This window comes from Crotalus tigris, unplaced genomic scaffold (genome assembly GCF_016545835.1).
Source record: "Crotalus tigris isolate CLP2741 ecotype Arizona unplaced genomic scaffold, ASM1654583v1 scf7180000024437.13266115, whole genome shotgun sequence".
NCBI classification, from domain to species: domain Eukaryota; kingdom Metazoa; phylum Chordata; class Lepidosauria; order Squamata; family Viperidae; genus Crotalus; species Crotalus tigris.
In genome coordinates, this window is record NW_024100606.1 from 10,106,053 (window position 1) to 10,125,904 (window position 19,852).

General features: G+C 37.5%; 1 protein-coding gene across 17 annotated transcripts in view; it reads right to left on the reverse strand.

Moving 5' to 3' along the window:
- Positions 1–19,852, reverse strand: part of CACNB2 (calcium voltage-gated channel auxiliary subunit beta 2) — a 236,689-nt gene that overhangs the window by 86,044 nt on the left and 130,793 nt on the right. For 12 of the 17 annotated variants that reach the window (XM_039331656.1, XM_039331659.1, XM_039331661.1 and 9 more), the window contains one exon: positions 6,579–6,698. In XM_039331656.1, coding sequence (XP_039187590.1) covers positions 6,579–6,698 — 120 coding nt within the window. Of the gene's footprint in view, positions 1–6,578; positions 6,699–7,441; positions 7,845–14,537; positions 15,085–19,852 lie in introns of those variants that run through there. The other 5 variants (XM_039331670.1, XM_039331672.1, XM_039331666.1 and 2 more) reach the window with 5 other exon arrangements.

Genomic DNA, 19,852 nt, shown 5'->3' on the forward strand with positions numbered 1-19,852 from the left:
GTTTTGTTATGCTAATTCGCTTCCTAGCTAACCTTCAAAGTGAAAAGTGCCTTGTATCTGATTCAAAATTACTTTGGACCTGTTCTCAAATTAATGTTTATAGCGGGGAGAAAGAAAAACAAAAAATCTACACTTTTGTTCCTTGCATGAAAAGTTTGAATTTTAACACCAAAAGGAGCTTGGGCTTTTCCCCCTCCCCTCTTTGCCAGTGAATCACACAGCCTGAAACAAAGAACTGTTTAATGACTGCCTCTAAAGTTCAGACAAAAGCAAGGTTTATTGCCTTTCAATGAACTCATCTGTTGCCATAGTGACAGCCCTAGGTATGCTCGGAATTTCAGCCAATGTTATAAGGAGGAATCATCGCAGAAGCACTCCCTGGTGGTCATGCAATTTTTTTTCTAGCTCAGTCACAACAGCCATAATTAATTCAGCACACAACAGAGCAAATCTGTTAAAGTGCAAGCTATTTAAAGTTATCCCAAGCTACCAACACCCCCCAGAGGGCACAGAGTGATCTTACCAGAAGCATTCACTCACTCACCCAAGCTGAGCACTAAGCTGTTCCAGCTTGAGAGAACTTAGGCAGAAGAAATCAAAGCCAAGTCTCTTTGTTTATTATCACAGCTGATGACCCGGAGTTCCAGCCTGCAACTCGCCAGGTGGGAGTTTGTACCTCTACATTCTCTCAGTGGCTCACTAGCAGTAACGTGGTAATAGGAAGAATTTGGCTAGTTTTTTAACACCCCCTAGAGGGCACAGAGCGAACTTACCAAAAGTACTCACTCACTCACTCAAGCTGAAGGCTAAGCTGTCCCAGCTTGAGAGAAAGGAAGCAAGAGCCAATTGCCTTCGCCTATTATCACAGCTGATGACCTGGAGTTCCAGCCTGCAACACGCCAGGTGGGAGTTTGTACCTCTATATTCTCTCAGTGGCTCACTAGCAGTAACGTGGCAATAGGAAGAATTTGGCTAGCCTTTCTCCAGATGCCCCCTAGTGGTTAAAGGAAGCTCTACACGCAAGCCTTTAACCGCACCCAGAGAAGCCCCTCTAGTGGACAAAGGGTGAACCTCGAAGCCAGCGCACCCTGGTAGCTCACCCACAGCAAGGGACCCCTAGTGGTGAAAGGGTGAACTGCACTGAAGTACCCACAAACACAGGAGAACGCACCCAGTGGCATCTCCACCCACTGACAGCACCTCAGAAGCTGATCTACAAGTAGCGACCCCTAGTGGTCAAAGAGAGAAGTTATTCAAATTCTCGTCAAAATAGCTGAGAAGGACACGGAACCTACCCTAACCATGGAAGAGTGTCTTACTGATTTGGACAAAGGGGTTCAATTAACCAGCCTAGTTGAGACACCCCAACCAGTCAATCAAGGAGAGATGCTGCAAACAGCCAACCTTGACCAGTACGCACAGGTTGAAACTCAAGCCTCAACAAAGCCAATAATGTCTCAGGGTCAATACGATCTTAGACACCGCAGAAAACTCACAGACGCCATGCATTCACATCTGACGGAGAAAGGGCACATCATCCACAGGCGCCATGAACGAAGCTGGGAGAGATTATACAAACTCTACCACAAACAGAAGGAGGAACTCTCCCCAGAATGGGCACACGCAGTGGAAGGAGATAAGGAAGACGCCTATGTGCAATGGATGGACTCTGAACAGCAACTCAAGGACATTCAAGAACAATTAAGAGACCCAAGTGTCGACAGCGAGATGCAAAGCCTCAAGCTAATAAACGAGGAACGCAAGAAGTTTCTAGAAAGCTCACAGGGTTCCCCACAGCCCGAGCCTCACCAAAGAGGCAGTCCGGTCGACAGAGCCGAGTCCGAAGTTTCACGCTTTTCACAGGCACCATCCCAACGATCGTACGCGGATCCATCTCATGTATCTGGAAAGGCCTCATCTTTCCGCCACATGTCCAAGGCACACTCCAGCGTGTCCCAACAATCGCATGTCACAGGCGCCTCCCGCCTTTTGAAGGCATCCTCCCGCCGCAGCCGAGCATCCAGAATTTCACAGGAAGAGCAAATAATCTTAGATGCTAAAGCCGCTGAAGCTGTCTTTCGTGTGGCACAAGAGGAGAGGCAGAAAAAGAAGGAGTTGTCGGCCATAGAACTTGAGGAAGCTGAAATAGAGGCCAAGCTACAAGCCGAAGCAGCCCAAATGGAAGCCAAACGAAAGGCTATAACAGCCAAAATGAAGGCCAAAAGAAAGGACGCCCAAGAAGAACTTGAACTTACTCAATGCCAAAGAGTTATGGCAGACAAAATGGCTAGAGCGGAAGGCCTTCAGAAAATACTCCAGTACACCACTTTCTTGCCAGACAGACAACAACTGGAAAACGAAGAGCGTCGTAGCCCCGCGTACAGACCTATGTGGACAACCAAAGCGCATTCCAGAATGCACAGATGAGAGTGCCACAGCCAGCCACAAGCCCCCCAAGACCGAGTAGACGAACAGAGGAATCTCAACGACCTGATTCGCTGGTCAACTGCAGAGTTGATGTCACGACACCTAGGTCACAAGATCCTCCCGCCGTTGTTGCCACATCGAACCTGATGGGATTACCAGCAATGGCAATGACTGCACAGCGGGGAGTGCCACAAGATCTTTCCATCATTCTTACCCCAGCAACGGCAACAACTGCACAGCGGGGAGTGCCACAAGATCTTCCCACCGTTATTACCCCACAGAACCCACCAAACCATACCACTAATGGCAATCGGATGGATCCACCTATAGAGCCAACAGCCCTACAGCAGCACCAGCCGTCGCTCAGGGAAGAGATTGAAAGAGTTAGAGCCACACTAGAGTCACTAGAGTCCCTGCTGCACCAACAGGAGGAAGCGCCCCAAGGAACTGCCACCAATCCTGACTACAGAGGACAGCCTCGAGCATCAGCTCTGACAGCCTACCAGGAAGCTAGCTACACTCTACCAGAAACACAGACCTTCCAACACGTAAGCAAGCAAGAGCCTGGGCTCCCTCAGCTCAATGCCAGAGCAGCAGAGTTCAGACCAAGCCAACAAGGTCCCTTGCACGTGACATGGCAAAATACACCCAGTACCAATACACCAAAGGAAGTTACCAGCCAAACATGGCACATGCCCCTACTCCTGGAAGCGATGTACCATCGCCACCCAGTTACACCCCTATGAGACTTTACAGAAGCAAAATAGATCTGGCATCCAAGGGCGTACACAAATTCCCCGATAAACCGGGGAAGGACTACGTATTGTGGAAGCTCACGTTCCAAACCGCTATCCAAGATGAAGCTATAACATCGAGTGAAGCACTCGGACACATGAAAACATGGCTGGGACCAGCTTCCACACGATTAGTAGAGAACACTCAACTAGCCCACCTAGGCAACCCAGCTACCGCCCTTCTCAAAGCTTGGGATAGGCTCGACGAGCGGTATGGCGGACATGAACTGACAGAAAAGTCGCTCTTGGATTGCATTTACACTTTCCCTAACATCAATATCAATGATCACACCCAGATGTTGGAATTCGCTGACATACTCTCGATGCTACATTCAGTTCACGAGCAACCCAACATGCCGAAACTTACCTGCCTCGATCAGTTCGAGAAGCAAAGGATCATAGTTAGAAAACTACCAAAGCAGTCAAGGGACGAATGGGCCAAAATATCAGAAACCCACAGGAACCAAGACCCTGACGCACCACCCGCCTTCGCTGTACTCGCTGAATTTGTGACCGACCAAGCAAAACTACGTCGTAATGCTAGCAACTTTGAGCCAACAAATGACAACTTCAGCCCCAACCGAAGTTCTTCCCAAGCTACGGACAGAACCACACCTTTGGTGTATAAAACAGACATCACGCCTTCCCCAAAGAAGTCTCCAGACGAACAAATACAGAGAAACGCTCTTTCAAACCCTCATCCAACTACCAAAGGCCTAACTTGCCCGATACACAAGTCCTCTCACTCTCTAAATGATTGCAGAGAATTTAGGAAGAAATCCCTAGATGACCGAAAGACCCTACTCAAAGAGAATAGGATATGTTTCAAATGCTGTGACTCCTTGGATCACACGGCCAAGGACTGCACGGCTAAGGTGAAATGCCACCTGTGCAACAGCGACAGGCACCCAGCAGCCTTACACCTAGAACCTAAGACGCTGTCTACGGAATCACGACAAGCAACTAGCTCTACACCAGACTAATCACTGACCGAGTCCTGTTGCTAAGGAAGACAGCTTAGACAATTGAACCTCTTCTGCTCAAGCCGCTGTTCCTGAGTTTCCTGATGTTCCTGATCTTCCTATGTTTCCAGATCCAGCTGTTTATGTCTCTCCAGGTTTTTCAGTTCCTGAGTATCCTGTGAATCCAGTTCCCCTTGTTCCCGAGAAGCTTGGGTCCCAGTTTTTTCTCTTCCAGATTTGGTTCCAGCTTCCTTCACAGGAAGAAGACCTTGTCTCACTGGGAGACAAGACTTCATACCAGAACTGTTGACCCAGGGGACTTGCGCACTGGACCCACCCACTTGATGAACTAGTTTACCCAGATGAGATCCACATCGTGAAGCCACGTGAGTCATGACTCAAAGACACTTGTACCAGGCTGATCACCGATTTGGTCTGTTGCTGATTTGGTCTGTTGCTGATGAAGACTGAACCACAAGATTAAACCTCAAATTATGTATTGTCTTATGCATTGTTTGATGTAACACTTGCCTTTTTCATAATTGTGCATGTTTTATGTTTACCTTATAGTTATGCATGTTTGATACCAAGTTTTTACCTATTTAGTCACAAGTTAACCACAATGAGTATTGCATGCCTTGATGCTACGTTTTTACTATTTTAGTAGTGGAAATATAAATTTCCAAGCGGGGAGTGTTCTGGCCCATATAGCTCTATGGCCCATATAGCTCTATGGCCCAGCTCTACGTTGGAGTGTCTGGCAGTTATTGAGTTAAATGCTAGGTATGTGGATGGGTCAGTGGGAGGAGTTCCAAAGGTCTTTGGGAGACTTCCTGGACACAAGCCACATGGGAATCCTTTTGTCAGTAACAAGCATGGGCCATGGAGGTCATACAATAGCCTCAGTCATTATAAAGATGGTATAAAGAGCAATATCCTCTTACCTAAAGGAAGGATCTAAAAGATGAACAAACATGTATTTCCAGCAGCACCAATCTCAACGTGAACGCAAGTAATCTTTCCCATTAAAATATATTTTGTTTATTATAAGATCGTTTCTTTTGAGTTAACTATCTGAAAGGATTTAAAAGAGATCATTTTAAGTTTGTGTCAGAATAATGATCGATGTATCAAAAGCTGCTGAAGGTCAAGGACAGCCAGGATGAATGCAGTACCCTCATCCGACTCTTGAAAGAGATTATCCACAAGCATGACCAATACAGTTTCTAGCCTGTAATTCAGCCTGAAACGCAACTGAAAGAGGTCCAAATAATCCATTTCATCCAGGACCTTATAGCACTCTAGTATTAGTGATATAGTTTGTTTGCATTTTATTTTATAAGTCTTAATTATAAGTCTATATGATTAGGAAAATCAGTTTTAAAATAAAAACTTAGTTGCTTTTGAAGATAAACAGGAATAAGGAATAATTCAAGGAATATTCAGAAAAGTATAGCTATTTTTCAGAAATAGTAAGAATGAGATTAGTAATGTAGATGGGAAGTAAAAGGAAGGAAACATAGAGATAGAAAATTAGGTAATCATAACAGAATAAATGATGTATTAATTTCTCTTTTTACTAAAAAAAGTATGCACATGGTAGTCCTGTACAATCTAAAATTCCCAAATATTATAAACATTAATTCCTTATATTTTGGCGCTGTCCAACTCTGAATTGACTCTGGGCAGTGTACAATTAAACTAAATACAAATATAATGCAATAATTAAATAAAAGAAATAAAAAAGAAGAACCAGTGCAGATCAATCTATACACATTCAAGCAGGGACCAAACCCTCTTATCCCAAGAGAATAGCCAGATTTTTAAGACTTTCCAAAACATCATCAGGAGCCACATGCCATCAGGGGAATCTCATTCTAAAGGACAGTTGCCACAACAGCAAAGGCACCTTCTGAGTCCCAATCAATGACATTGTTTAACTGTAGGAATCGGAATTTCATTAGCCCTGTTATACTGAACCATTCATATCTGCCTACGTCTAGAATATGTTGCTTATAATGAATAACTTTTTAATAGTTTTTTTTTCTAACATGCAGTTCAAATACTTTGCAAAGTATTGTAAGAGAATTTTGGTTACATTTTGCAAACTACTTATTTTGTTATTTCTCCATAGGAAATGAAACAGAGAATAGTTCGCTTTGAGACAGTAATTTGCATCATGTGAGAAGCAGTAATCAACCCTCTTCTCTCAGATATATATTGTGATGTAACTGAAAGAACAATTCATTCACAACTACTATGCAATTTGTATGTGATGGTAACCTTTGTGATTTATCTTTTTATACAGATAAGAAAGATGCCATCAAAAATTAATCAGGTAATTATCTTATTAGAACAATCATTCCCCTGAATCACCCCCACCCCCATCTCTTACTTTTGCTTTTTCCAGCTGTGTCTGGGCCTGTCGTTCAGCCTCTCTCCGCACCGCCTCTCTGTCCTCCTCAAGAGACACATCTGAATCAGATGGACGGCTGGTGTAGGAGTCCGCTGAACCCTGAGCAAAGGAGAGATTTAAAAATACAATTATCATCTTGTTTTTAAAAAAATGTTTTCTAGGGGCTTCTTTTTCAGAACCAACAGAAAATCCTGCTTTTTTTTTTTTAACTGCAGTAACTGCAGTTAGCCTCCATAAGAAATTAATGCATAGGAACAGTTTTAATTCTGAAGCCATTCTGAAATCAGTATTCATTGTCCAGAATTATGCTTATTCTTTTGTCCTTCCTTTTACTCAGCAAATGATTTTTGCTCTGCAAAGATAGGTTCTGTGGAATAATATCAATGGTGCACTGCAGGCTAAAGGATGTCCAGCTGTTTCAAGAATAGGTTTATATCAGCAAACTAGAAGCAAGGCAATTTGACTCTGATCCTTGAAAAGGATTGTAACTTCAGCTATGAGCTACTGATAATATCTTAGCTAAAAAATAGCTCTTCAAATGATATCCCTTTTCCTTCAGGAAATAACAGCTCAAATCTGTCTCAACCATTCAGCAAAAACAGAAAGGATTTCAAATCAAATTGTGGCTGAGAATATATCTGCAGTCAAGGTAATAACCAACCACAGGTAACGATGCCAAATATCTACATAAATAACATATATCTTTGATTCTATCCCCATCTCTTCCTGCTACAGTCAGAGGAATTAAAACCTGCTAATTCAAACTGAACAGATGCAAGCAGTGCTTCCCCCAGCCCACCTGCAATGCAAAATATGCCAGCAAATTGAAATGTATAGCTTACACAGATATCTGAATTCTTCAGCCGTCCACCTTTGGCTCTTTTCAGAAGCCTGATCCAAGTGGCCTTCATTAGCCAGCCAGCTTAGTTATTGTCTGCAGCTGCAGAACCCAGCACTGTTTCTCATACATGTGAATACTGAACACCGCAGAATCACAGTTCTTTGCACATCCATTCTCTGCTGCAAGACCTTTCTTTTCAGCTTAACAACCTCTCTCTGTCTCTATTCTAATGTAAGTAAATTCTTAATTTGTCATACCACCAAAATACACAATGTTTTATTAATTTGGGAGAAAAATCAAAACCAAGTATATACTAAGACATATAGTATCACATTGATATAAACAGCATACATAAACAGACTGATTTAAAAAAATGCTTTGTCCTTGATGCATGCATTTCTGAATTTATTTCATTGTTTTTCCCCCCTCACCTCCTTTACTGTGTAAATGCAATGTTTACAAAAGAATCTTTACAAACCCCATGCAAAATGTAACATTTAAAAGTGCAAACTTCAGTTCGTCTCTTCAGAGCTTGAATGTATTTGCGGGGTGGGGGGGTGGGGGAGTGTTTAGAAGCTTTTTACAGAACTGGGCATGCTCCATACATACAACCATTTACGTAGATGCTCACATCACACTGTGTTGCCAGGCTATGTCAGATTACCATTTTACATCCCAAGAGTAAACTGCTGAAAAGCAATACTGTTTTTAAAAAATAGTATTTACCTAATACAGTATGTTATTCTTTGCTATATATTTAAGAATTTTGTTTGTGTTACACAGTTCTCTATTGAATTTCAAAAACAGAATCATATTGTAAAGACCATCTCAAATTACTCTCACTGTTTTCATTTGATTAATATCTGATACAAATATTAGTAATATTATATATGTTATCAATATTTTATTTTTATCTAAAAAAGGACAGCACATGCCTCACCACAATATATTAAGGAATATATACTGAAGGATAATAACTGATTTCACAGATATATTGGACACTACAATGCTGAATATGAATGACATGGTAGGTCTCCTATTACCACTTTCATATCTATCATCCATTACTACTACTATTAGTAGGAACATTAGTATATCTCAGAGCAAGGAGTCTACTATTCTGAAACAGTCATAGATTTTAGAGTTGATAAAGAAATTAAAAAATGCTTTCTATACCAGTTGTATTTAGAAATCTAAGACAATGCCTGTCTCATTTCATATAGATTCATAGTAATTTGTATTCCATTCCAGATATCTTTGTGCCTTGAATAATACTAGATTAGATTAGATTAGATTAAAAACCTATGTGTCTTCAGGTTACAACCACAATGGTGATTGCCATCTCTAAGGCATGCAGTCACCCGATGCAGCACTTTACAATAATTGTAACAACAGTTCTGGTCCCTATTGTAACCTAAGAAGTACCTACACAGAGTTTCATAAAGAGTCTTAGCAGGCTTTAGTGTTTTAGGCTTTAGAATTGTAATATATACTAAAACAGTAATATATACAGTGATACACAGACATGTGTGTGTGTGTGTGTGTGTGTGTGTGTGTGTGTGTTTATGTGTGTGTGTGTGGAGAGAGAGAGAGAGAGAGAGAGAGAGAGAGAGAGAGAGAGAGAGAGAGAGAGAATGAATTAATTCTAGTGGTCTTCAGATCCTGTTAAATCAAATATTTACAGTAACTGTCACAATTTATACCGTATCAATAACATAATTACACAAATGATGTAAACTGTTGCAAATTGTGTAAATTCAGTTTTAACAAATATACCACCAATTTACTACATGAAGGCTTTATTGTAATTCAATTTGTGAAAATTGTGGGAAGTTTGGCAAACAAGGATTTATTTCATAAATAGCAATTCAACCCATCTTCTTGATTAACACATTATAAAGAAAGCTGGGAAATTCCTATTACTGTTTCCAATATTTACCCTAGACAAGTATTAAATATACTTATATAAATCTGTGTTGTTCTTTCCTGATCATGCTATCTACATGGAATTTGAGACGACTCAAGCCAATATTTATTAATTTTTATTTGATAATACATAAAATACACCTGTTCTAAAATGGCTACCCTGGGATATGTGAATGTACATTAATTTTGCTTCACTACAGTAGGGAGTACAAGCTTACAATGTCAGCATAATGTACATTTTATCTTGGCTGTACTTACTACATCTGGCTACATTATCCCTTTATATCATTTTTCATTTCTCTTTTAATGTGTTAGATGTTGTTTTTACATACCTGACATGATTCCCTCCCGATATTTAACAATGTACCATAGCATCCATCTTAGCGTGAAGAAATTCTGATAAACACATCCTCACCTCTGCAAGAATTAATTTGGGCTGAAGGAACATGTTTTGGTAGAGCAGGTTTAGATTTGTTCTTATAAGATCTTTGGCCTGGAGTTCTAATTATCAATCTTACATCCGGTTCTTTTTATGTCGGGGCACACTGCATATTTGTAGAGTTTTGTTCTACTTTAAGTGACAAGGAATCTGTTTGATATTCAAGACAATTCCTCATAATCTTAGGTGATTATAGCCTGTCCTCTATTCTGTTTTTTAACTCACATTTTTTATCTACTTAGCTTGAGTCCTTTGTTTCACATACCCAGAAATTCTATCCCATGATAAATTACCCAATGTATCTAATAACTAGTTCCACATACAATGTTGATTTTATTCCTAATCCTTTACAAGCTTTTTCTTGTATTTAGTGGAAATTAAATTGTTTTGTGAACTGTTAGTTTTAAAATTAATGCTTGTGGTGATCAAAAAGAGTATCTAGAAATGTTTACTATCTTAAGATAATACAACAATTTACTTTGCCATGTCATCAGGAAAGGATACAAAAGAACATTACTATGGTGGTTATATAATTAAAAACAGTTTACAAATTGTGATTAATTTCTTTATCAAATCCCTTTTCTCCCTGAGCAATACAAATAATTATTAAACTTTAACTGTTTGACATAACCTGCCTACCTTCAGAATATTATTAACTTGCTTGTGACTGCACATTACAATTAAAACATTTTCCTCCTTTAAATCATAAACCAAACTGACTCTAGAATGAAGGCTTACAATAAAAGCATGTAAACTAATTGTTTAAAATAAAATTTATCATTATTCTTTAAACCCTGGAATTAAGAAATAACACAATACCAATTAAAAAGTAAATTATAAGTAAAGAATACAAACAATTCATTATGGCAACTGAAATCTCTCAAACTTTTATCCATGTTTCAATAGAAGACTCTATAATTGCAGGTTTCAATATATCCCAATAATTGATAATGACTAATATGTCATTATCTTGGCTACCTCAGATTTTTTTTCCCTTGGAACAGTTGATTAAAACACTTATTCTGTTGAAGACTGCTTTAAATGAGTCTAATTTGTCATAATTTCTAATAACAGTTTCCATGCAAACACTACTCATTTTTGAACAAAAATTTGGAACTCTTGCGGAAAATCATCTATGCTCCAATGGTAATATGTACATATGTACATCCAATCCTACATTTAGTTATACTGAATAGCAAGAAATTAACATGAAGCATTCCATAAATTGCCAGCGATTAAGTAGCATCCATTAAGCCATATTTATGTTCCAGTGCAAACTATTTTTATACCTGCTGAATAATATTTTATACTTATATTCATAACCAAGATGATTTACATTAATTTAGCCAAATTAGAAAAAAAAATAAACTTATCAAGATAGAAAATATAAAGATGCATGTTTTCACATTTTAATACATATGCTGCAATAACTTACATATTACAAATACAAATAGTTTCAAAGGCTTAAGGACCCTGAAAGAAATCATCTACATCCAATCCATTCAACATTTGAAAGGTTAGTATTGCAATGAAAAGTTGAACAATTAACAGAAGCATTCTGCAAGTAAATCAGTTTGTCTTTCTGGATAGTGAGGCCGTCTGGATAATTGTCTGTTTTAATCATCTCAGGTATAGTCTACTGCAACACTTTCTACATAGATGTGCCTTGAAGGCTGGTCTTCAGGATGGGCTGTTATGGGCATGTATGGTATGTTATATTCTGCTCTGTGAACAGCATTGATTAGCAGCAAATGGAATTTAAGTTTGCAGGATCCAATCTGGGTTGGTCAATAGGACCAGAGATTCTGTCTCCCGAACTTTGAGGTTCATATTGGACCCATCTTCAGGGAACTTGTTTATGGCAGAGTGTGTCTTTGGGCTGTTCTATGTGTGGTAACCTCTAGTCCCAGTGACTGATCCAGACTGGATCCTGCAACATTATCTGAGGACATGTATATTTGCTTTCATTCAGAATTTAAGGAACTCATTATCATCTATGAAGGTTTATGAAATATATCCTGGCTTTTCAAGAGATCACTGGACATGTTATGATTGTTCATCCTTTTTGACAGTTTTAGGTTCCACTGAAAAAATATTATCACTTAACAAAAGCTTTCTCTATCATTATATTTCTGGGGGTATCTATTCTGCTGTCATATAAACAAGGTCTTAAAACCTGGGTGTTCCTCAGGTTGGAATATGTCAGTGGTGGGTCTTATATAAAAATACAGCAGACTAAGGTGCTGGTTTTTCCTTTTTAAGAATGGTTCATTATGTTAATTTTGTTTTACTGTTGCTGTTAATTTTGTACCGAATACTCTTAATATAGTATATTGCTGAGAGTCGCTATAGATTTAGACAGTTTTACAAATTTAAATTAAATTATTCTCAAAACCTGGAACAATTGCTAACACACAGTTGAAAGGAAGATAAAAAAAATATAAAATATTTTTTTATAATCTCGTGTGTGCTCACATAAGCACTCCTGTTATGTTTTTGCTTGGAATTAGGAATACAACAATACAGTCTAATGAAAATTATGATTCTTAATAAGGAACAGGGCAGAGGAATTGATTCAACTTTGTCTCCAGGATAAAACCATGATATGGAGGTTTACTGGAAAGTGTATACAGTTGCACTATTTCCCAGACTCTCATTTAATTCATGCAAAGTCCTAAGGAGAAAGATTATGCTTAAAACTAAAATTCTGGAATGGTGAGGTTTCTCTACATTCAATAAAATAAAAAATATTTTTTTAAAAAAAACTTTTCTACTGGTCTTTGATCTTCAAATAATTTTATTAATCATATAAATTTGAAATATCTTTTAAAGTCATAGTTACCAAAGTTATAGAAATGATGTATTCTAAGATAATCTTCTAAACATAAAATATATAAGGATGGATATGTACTATAAATAACTTGAATATTTTATGGGTATTTCCCACAAGCCAAAAAGAGCTAAAATTATACCAAAAGAAACACAATGAGAAGGTGACTTCCTCTCTACATGTAATGATAAAATTACTGTTTGTTATTGTTTCATTGTTTTGCAAATACTAGGTTTGTATGGCAAAAAAGAGAAGTTGCTATTTAGTTTGATGAGTACTATAATTTAAATTTCTGCCATTGTGTTTCTAAATTACATTACTGAAATTTAGAATTAATGTTTTACTGTAGTTGTAATTAACATTTAAACTTAAAGAAACCTCCTAATTTTTTTGTCACATTTCCAGCTGTACTTTGACATATAGTGATTCAAATAATTGCTTGTGTGGGATAACTCTATGAAAATATTTCTTTCTCAGTGGAGACACATTTCAAAAGACACTCGTCACCATTAACTCAACCCCAGTCAAAAAAACCTTACAAGCTTAGAGAAAAAAATGCCTGGGAGAAAAGTTACAAGAAAAACAAAGATTAAGATTTGGTGGAATATTCAAAAAAATTTTAATAGAAGGATAAAATTTACACCACAACTATTTTTGTTAGGTATTATTGAAGATTGTGATAGTAAAGAGATTATTTTAATGTTGAATTTTATTACGGCAGCAAGGTTATTGATTGGGCAATATTGGAGAAAAGATTCCTTGCCTACTTTAGAGGAATGGTTCTTTAAAGTTTCTTATTTATCAGAAATGGCAAAAATATCGGCTTATCTGAAAGACCATTCACAAGAGAGATACAACTCTGAATGGAAAAGATGGGTAAATTTTGTTCAGAACAAATATGGGATTAGAAAGTATTATTTAGCTTTTGAATAATTTATTGTATAAAGTTGTTATGGTTAGATTTGTTGATTTTATTGTAATGGAGTTAAAGGGGTTTTAAAAAATTTTTTAGGATTTATATATAATTGATTGATCTTTATTTAATTTTTTTTATGTTCTTTTTTTGTTGTTTTTAGCTCTGTACTCAGCTCTGGGAAGGGGGGGAGGGTTAATTGGAGGGGGGAGGGAGAGAGGTGGGGAGGGATTTTATTGTAAAATGTTTATAAAAATTTTAATAAAAAAAAGAAAAACAAACTATTATTACAGAGAATTCTGTTAGTCTACCACAAATTGTGCAAAGACAACAATTTCCTAGTGAGTAGAAAATATGGAGGAATTCAGAATATATCATTGATATAAGATCCTTTTCATATCTATCATATTTAGGCTTAGAAAAAATCTAGAAGCAATTTATATATGTAACAATCTTCTGAGTGGTAACTAAATTGAAGACACCAATTGTTTAATTTTTCCACAATCTAGATTTTAGGCTATCTTTAAGATTTCAAGCACTAGCTTGAAATTCAGCATAATGATCTGGGATATTATGGAAGTCCAAATCTTCAGATCAGTTCCTTTAAAATAGAATCTTGCAGAATACCGTATATGAAAACTTAAAGAAATAGCTCTATAAACCATGAGTTCTTGTACTGTATTAAAATGCTGACCTACATTCTCTTTTTAAATATACATAGGAAAATAGTTATAACATTTTATAGTTTATTCCCTCCCATTTCTCCAGCTGCTAAAACTCTAAACATATTTGTATATATAATAGAAATAATTATTATTAAGACCAAATACACATTTATACTTCAACATTTAATATTACATATTTTCAAGAAATATTTTTAAATTGTTTCTTTTCCTCTTAAAAAATGTAAAATTGCTCCTACAACTCAAACATTTTCCCAAATTTTACAATTTATCAATGCCATCCTTGCACATACATTCACAGCTTACCCTTTCATAATCTTCGTCGTAAAGGTACATTATTTTTGCCTTATACAGTTTCACATCACTTAATGGATTGTTTTCTGCTGCATTTCTTTACTCTTCTCTTAGTGATTTACCATATAATTTTCAAAAACTGGGATAAAACAACTCCAACTCCTTCCACACTCAAAAAGTTTTTTTAAAATATTGTTCCCCTCTATAAAAATAAAAGGTCTTGCTGTAAAGCAGCTAAGGGACTGCGGATTTGGCAAGTTGCACCAGTAAAAACCATAAAGAAAAGCAGCCACACAGATATGTTATCTTAATCTAGTACTATAAGTAGAACCCTACAGTTTACGCACACAGATAGGATATTCAACTCTCTTGTTAATTTAATGCTTCTTTGCTGATTGGCTGGCAGAATGGACAGATATAGATATAAAAGAGCATGCATGCTAGTCTTTCAACAAAACATTATTTCAAATCACTGTGGCAATAAACTTTTCTTTCCATACTGAGACTATACATAAATAAACAAACATCCATATGACCAAACAGAAGGTTATAGCATTTGGAGCAAGGGTCAAAAGCAATCCCCACAAACTTTAAATGCTTCAAAGCTGACTGACTGCCCATTAAATTTTATCTCAGAAAAAAGGTATCAGAGATTTGGAGAATTCTTATTTATAACAGAACATTATAATAATAATAATAATAAAGTTGGAAGGGACCTTGGAGGTCATCTAGTCCAACCCCTGCTCAGGCAGGAAACCCTACACCATTTCGGACAAATGGCTGTCCAGTCTCTTCTTAAAAACTTCCAGTGTTGGAGCATTCACTGCTTCTGGAGGCAGGTTGTTCCATTGGTTAATTGTTCTAACTGTCAGGAAATTTCTCCTTAGTTCTAAGTTGCTTCTCTCCTTGATCAGTTTCCATCCGTTGCTTCTCCTCCTGCCTTCAGGTGCCTTGGAGAATATACATTACTATACATACACTACATGTACTGTATATTTTAAAACTTATACCAGAATTACTTTTAATATGTCAAAGTTGAAGGAATGACTCTACTGATCACTAAGGATAATCAAATAGCTGCACCAATAGGAGGGACAGTTGAATGAAATCTGAAAATTTTATAGATAATGCTGAACAGAAATATAGAAATCTTGACCTATATCTGGAATAGTGTCTGATACTTAACCAAACAAGACAAGTGGCTGTTAATTCAGAAGCTAATCAATTTTCAGATAATTTCAAATTTAGGTTCAAATGGGGTGCTATTACATCAAATGGGGTGATACTCCCTTGGAAGGAATTGGTGAATAATATAGGGACTCCTTGAACTAGTTATGCAGAGTTTTATTTATGAACATTCTGTAAAATGTAGTTACTGGCAACAATCATTCACACTCTAATCAGCTATCAACATGACCTATGGCACAGGTCGGCAACCTGCGGCTCCAGAGCCGCATATGGCTCTTTGAGCCTTCTCCTGCGGCTCCCAGCCTCCTCTGCCATTTGCAGAGAAAGAGACAGAGAGAGGAACTTGTGCTTCTCTCTCCCTCCCTCCCTCTCTCTCTCTCTCTCTGTGTGTGTGTGTATTTTCCGATGAGCTGACAAGCTTATTGGGCAGGGCTCCTGCCTTGGCTGCATTTCTGCAGGAAGCATGAAGGGCCAGCCTGTTGGAGAACAGCTTGAAGCCAGCTTGCCAGGTGAGCAGATTGAGGGGGGGGGAGAAAAAGAGAGAGAGAAAAAGGGAGAGAGGAAAGAGAGAGAGAGAAAGAGAGAGGGAGAGGAGAAAGAGAGGGAGAGGAAAGGGAAAGAGATAGGGCAAGGGGGGAGAGGAAAGAGGGAGAGAAAGGGAGAGAGAGGGAGAGGGGGGAGAGGAAAGAGAGGGAGAGAAAGGGAGAGGAGAGAGGGAGAGAGAAAGGGAGAGAGGGAGAAAGAGGGAGAGATAGAAAAAGAGGGAGAGAAAGAAAAAGGGAGAGAGAAAGAGAGAGAGAAAAAGAGGGAGAAAGAAAAAGAGAGGACAAGAGAGAGACAGAGGGAGAGAGAAAAAGAGAAAGAGGGAGAGGGAGAGAGAGAAAGAGAGAAAGAGAAAGAGAGGGAGAGAGAGAGAGAGAGAACTCATGCACAGCAACCTCTATTTCTTTTCAATTAAACTCTTCAATCAAGCTTCCCCCCCCCTTGCGTGCGCATGTGCACGCAAGTTTTGCAGTTCCCAGCGTTTTCTTTTCTCTGGTAAACGGGTCCAAGTGGCTTTTTGAGTGTGTAAGGTTGCAGACCCCTGACCTATGGTAATGTAGTCTACATGGGACTACCCTTCAAGAACTCCCAACATTTCATCCAGTGCGGGTAAAGACGCTGAGCTTGTCAGCTGGAAAGCTCACAATCCAGGTTTGAGACCTCAGTGATGGGTGAGCTCCCATTACTTGCCCCACCTCCTGCTCACCTAGTAGTTCAAAAGTATGCAAATTTGAGTAGATCAATAGGAACCACTTTGGTGTGAAAGTAACAGCATTCTGTGCACTTCATATGTAGCCATGCTGACCACATGATTACGGAAGTATTTTCAGACAACTCTGGCTCCCTTGGCTAAGAAATGGAGATGAGCACCGTCCCCTAGAATCAAACATGACTAGACAGAGGAAACCTTTACCAATAAAGGAGAATATTTGTAGTTCAGGAATGACATGAGAGGTCCTTGGTGTTTTCTGAGCTTGCTTGTTTACTTGCAGACGTTCCATTACCCAAACTAGGTAAAGTGATATTACCTAGTTTGGGTAATGAAACGTCTGCAAGAAAACAAGCAAGCTCAGAGAACACCAAAGAGCCCTCATATCAATCCTGAGCTACAATATTCCCCTTTATTAGTATCACATATGGGCATCAAACACTTCAGACAGCATGCAAATGGGAAAAAAATTCTACCAAAGAACAACTTTTCTCTCTGCATGAATGCCTACGATAGCATGCCCTCCCTACCAGTTTCAGGTACAACCCTCCAATCAACTACAGCTGGATGGAAAATAGCCCAAGAAAGTGGGTGAAAAATGATACAGTTCACGATCAGATACACACCTCAGATTAAACAAATACTGTATCTGCATACCATAGCAAACTTCAAAGAACAGTTGGACAGACCATTACACCAGAGCACAAGATGAGACTGGTCACTACCATCTTGAATACATCCCACAGACATGCTGGGAAAAGAAAAACCAAATTGCAAAACAAACTCTTCAAACTGGCTGGTCAACATGTCCAACCACCAACTATCCAATGCAGAACACAGGATCCTACAAAAAGGATTAGCGCTGATGATGTTACCTAGTTTGGGTAATGAAACATCTGCAAAAAAACACACACAAAAAAACAAGCAAACTCATAAACCTTTATCTTTATATTCTAACAGAACTTCCCAAATTGTCATACAAAATGTGGTAGGAAAGAACAACACTCATGATATGCACATGTGGAAATCACATTCCACCTGAAATTTACCTCAACCTCTACCATGGCCAAATTTTAACCAAAAAAAAACCTTCCCCAGTGCCTTGAGCTAGAGTAGATGATGGATCTCTTGCAATCTTTTGTCTATTAAATTGTGTTTGTTTTTCCAGATTTTTATTTTTGGGTTATACTGTACATATTTACTTGTTTTATTTTGTAAGCCACTCAGAATTGGGACAGACTGGGGCAGGCTATAAATTCCAAAAATAAATTTCAATTTCTTCTTCCCATTTCTTTCTACAATAAGCAAGTTTTGTTGCTAATTACAGACATCTTTGTTGTAGAGTCACTATTTAAAAAATAAATTCTTTTAAAATTCATTTGAAAACTCACAAAACAATAAAAAGTAAAACATCAAAATTATAAGTGTCACAATATGATCCTCAATAATTTCCTTTTTGATTCAAATAAATGAGCTATGAATGCTTTGCATGTTGCTAAAACTCAACTGGATAAATTGGAATCCTTTTCCTAATTTGAATTTTACAACTCATGGAGGACTGTTCTTTCCTTTTCATAAAAAATAGGCTACAGTAAAGTAGCATGTCATATCCACTGCTTGCAATTATTATAGCCAATTCCTCACCTCCCCAGGAAGGATTTAAAAAGGTGTCCTTAAGAATCAGTAACCTAAATACTGAATGGTAATCATTTGGTTCTGCATGTAAGAGTCTCTGATATTCCCTAAAGCAGTCATTTCATGAAAAAAATGGCTTGGAATAAACACACATATGTCCTTTAAACATACTACTTATGTATGGATGATCCATTCATACCTATTTAGGTTTTAAATAACAATATATGCAAAAACTTTTGAAAAGCAAAAGAAAATTACAGACATCTTTGTTAATTAACATCACTAAATGTTCTCTCATTTTCTCTATATATAAAACAAACCTTTTTACTTTTACTTATTTTACTTTATTTTTACTTTACTTACTATTGCACTGCATGCAGTAATTAAAATCCCACATTTATTTCAGAAAAAGTGATGGATAACACTGAGATGTTATGCAAGTATTTATCTTTTGCTCTTTTCAATAGATGAAAAAATGTTCAGTTTGGTTTGGTATTTATTTAAATATTGTTACTTTTGCTTTCATTGAAATCAACACAATGTGTTAAATGTAGTGTTACTTTACTTGAGGGAAGTGAACATCTTTAAGCTTTCCTGTTATAGATCTTGCTGTACTTTATCCACTGCACTTTAAATGGCATTTTGCTGGTCACTAGGAAGTTCAACTCCAGAAATAGATATTTTCCATCTTATCAGTGACAGAATGACAGAGTAAGTCCCTACCCTGTCAATCCTTCTCTGGACACCTTCTCCTTTGTATGCAGCACTAACTGTATTTTAAGCATAGCTATGTTACTTACGATGTCTTCCCTAATAATTAAAATGCACGTCCACAAGAATGAAATAAAAACCTGCTGAAAGTATTATGTGCATAAGTTCATTCCTCTCTGCATCAACACCTACTGAGTATGACATGTTGGCATAATTTTTACAAGATAGTTTTCTTGAGAGAACACAGGATGTGACAGCTGCTACTGAAAATCTTTTCCCTAGTGTTTTATTTCCTCTTTTCATTACTTCATGCATTTTAATCACTTATGGCAATTCTAAGAGCAAAGCCATTTATATTTAATAATAATTTTATTGTACTTTTTATTTAATATATTATTCATAATTTTCTTTGTAAATGTCAATTAATAAACCATTGAGATATGTACTATGTTGTTTTTATTTTTCTCATAATAATGTTCATCATATACCTATATTTCTTAAATAGTTTCTTGAATCTGGGAATAATAATAATAATAATCTC